General features: G+C 49.9%; 1 protein-coding gene across 1 annotated transcript; it reads right to left on the bottom strand.

Moving 5' to 3' along the window:
- Window positions 1-242: 242 nt before the first annotated feature.
- On the bottom strand, window positions 243-2,285 carry LOC147887162 (U-box domain-containing protein 26-like). The gene has a single exon (XM_087394631.1). The coding sequence runs from the start codon at window positions 2,065-2,067 to the stop codon at window positions 745-747; it is 1,323 nt and encodes a 440-aa protein (XP_087250757.1). The 5' UTR covers window positions 2,068-2,285; the 3' UTR covers window positions 243-744.
- Between the last annotated feature and the right edge of the window lie 264 nt (window positions 2,286-2,549).

The following is a 2,549-nucleotide window of genomic DNA, read 5'->3' on the forward strand; positions in this document are numbered from 1 at the left end:
TTCTAGCGAAGGAATTTCAGGCAGACGCCCATGAATTTTCCAGCCAGCGATTTTCAGTAGACCTTTTGGCAAAACTCTTTCGCTTTGAAGTCGGAATCCTCGTACAGTTAGGACGATACGCAGTGTAGCATAGACGACGATCAAACTCAAATGCATAATAGACGACGATCAAACTCAAATGCATCATAGAGCTAAACTTTCAGCTGCCACACGAAGAGAAACACAGAATCTCTGCAGCACAGTCAGTTCAATCAAAAACCTTTTGCTAATTTGATATCCAGACAGATTTATGGTGATCCACGCACTCCATCATAGTTTCTTACATCTCTTCGAAATCTTTCCTTTGGATTCATAACGCTTTGACACATAGATTACTACACGGGGTCAGGTGCATTCTGATGCCGCGCTCCTCTCCCCCAAATAATCTTTTCATGCAGAATTGCAGATCCGTGTTGTTCTTGCAACACTCTTCTTCTGTCCGTTATTCTTATCGGGAAAAGAATTCTCCACTATTACCATTCCCACTTCATGTACACACTTCCCACCACCAGAAACCTTTAAGATTTGCACACTGCGTGTGCGTGCAGTATATCAAGAAGAAGCGGTTTTACATGGCAATTACACGACGCATAGCTATTGAATTTTACAGCACCCGTGCTGCTGTCTGTGCCTTAGCCCACATTCTTACGTTGTTGCAGCGACGGAAATTCAAACATACAGACGATCTGATAAAACTCACAAACATCAGAACGGTACCACGTCAGTGCGCCCATACTCCGGCATGTAAGCTTCGTTATTGGCCCAAGCATTTCGAAGGAGCTTCAGCAGATTCCTGGCCTTCGTCTTAGCTCTATCTGTGCAATCGCTCTGAATCAATAGAAGCAACTCCTTGATGATTCCCGCTTGCACTGCATCCTTCTGTACCTTCTCCGAATAGCTGCAAATTGCAAACAGCGATCCTGCAGCATACTCCGTTGCGCGGTCGGAGACTTTAAGAATCACCTTCACCAGCACTGCAACGGCGAGCGCGTGGTTTGCCACCGCCCTGCAGCCAGCTTCCGTCGTGCACAACAGCTCGATCGTGCCTAAAGCTCTCTCTGCATCGGCTTTATCTACATCCACCAATCTCTCGACGATGGCAGTGGGCGCTCCTGCTGCAACGGCTCTCTCTTTCCCTTGCCTCCTTAGACACAGAGAGAACAACGCCTTGATTCCAACCTTCACCGCCCTCGGATGAAGCGAAGATTCGCGTAAGAGCCTCACCAACCCATCCATTACACCCTCCGTGCTTGCTAGCACCACCCTCAGCTCGTGGAGTTCCTTGGAATCGCTCAGCATTTCGATGAGTGCACCTGCATTTATTCTCGCATCTGGACTGCCCCGTCTCAAAACGAGCGATAGGAATGCAAGCCTTTGAGGCTGCACCACATTCAGCCTGTCTGTGTCATTAAGGGGGAGCAGCACAAGAACTGCAAGTGCCTCCTCAGCCACTTCACAAATTCTTCCCGAAGGAGCCGCTGATGGATCATCACTGGCAAGGGAGCCAGACCGCGGATTCAAGAAGACCCCGTCTGCCTCAATTAAGTCGCTGAAAACAGCAGAGATCATAGCGGGAACAACCCCGGATTCGACCATGACCACCTTATTTTTCTCGCTTTCCTTGACCAGGTTTGTAAGGGCTCTGATAGCGAAGACTCTTGTGCACTCGTTTTCATTCCCGCTCGAGGACGCCTCCGCCACGAGAGATCTGACCTTGCACGGATCGGCTGGTTGTTTTGGAGTGGGTATCCTCTCCACACCTCTCGATCGGTTCGCAACGCACCAATCCTGAATAAGCCGACGAAGCGTGTGATTGGGGATGAGTGTGAAATCTTCCAGCTTCTGCATAGTCACGGGGCATGTCGAGTTGCCGCTGGCTAACCACTTCTCGATGCTGGAGCGGTCGTAGGTCTGCCCGGTGCTGAGGATGACGGGATCCCGCATCAGCTCGAGAGAGATGGGGCATCTAAAGTGATGGGGGATCTGGACATTGAGATTGAGAGGAGCAAGAGGGCGGATAGTGGGCATAGCTGCTGGGGATCAGGAGCTCTCCCTGCTCTAAGAACACGAAAAGGGAAGAGATGACAAAAGAAGGCGGCATCAAGGTGTAATGGAAACGAGAGGAGAACGGAGCGCAAATTCTGTTGGCTGCATTCTCAGAAGGTATTAGGGATACAAGCAAGCAGGGAGAAAAACAAGGGGAGAGTGAAGCAAGATGTGAAGACTGTTGGCATTCCAAGAAGGAGGAAGCAGCAGAGAGAGGGAGAGACGTGTAGAGTGAGCTCTGGGAGCTGTAGAGTGAGCTGGAGAGAGCTGTAGAGGGAGAGAGCTTGTAGTAGTGGGAGGGGAAGGTGCTTGGCAATCTGAGAAGATTTTCAGTGATGCAAACACAGAGAGAGAGAGAGAGAGAGAGAGAGAGAGAGAGAAGGCTGAAAGTGGCAAGAAGAAGAGGTGCGAAAAAGCAGAGGATGAGGATGATAAGCCTCGAGCTTGATGATTCTGATATCTGC

The sequence above is a fragment of the Dipteris shenzhenensis genome, chromosome 23 (genome assembly GCF_047967505.1).
Source record: "Dipteris shenzhenensis isolate YYH24624 ecotype China chromosome 23, Dip_SZ_1.0, whole genome shotgun sequence".
In the NCBI taxonomy this organism is placed as follows: domain Eukaryota; kingdom Viridiplantae; phylum Streptophyta; class Polypodiopsida; order Gleicheniales; family Dipteridaceae; genus Dipteris; species Dipteris shenzhenensis.

Coding starts and splice junctions, on each gene's coding strand:
- LOC147887162 (XM_087394631.1), bottom strand. CDS start 2,067: ATGCCCACTATCCGCCCTCTTGCTCCTCTCAATCTCAATGTCCAGATC.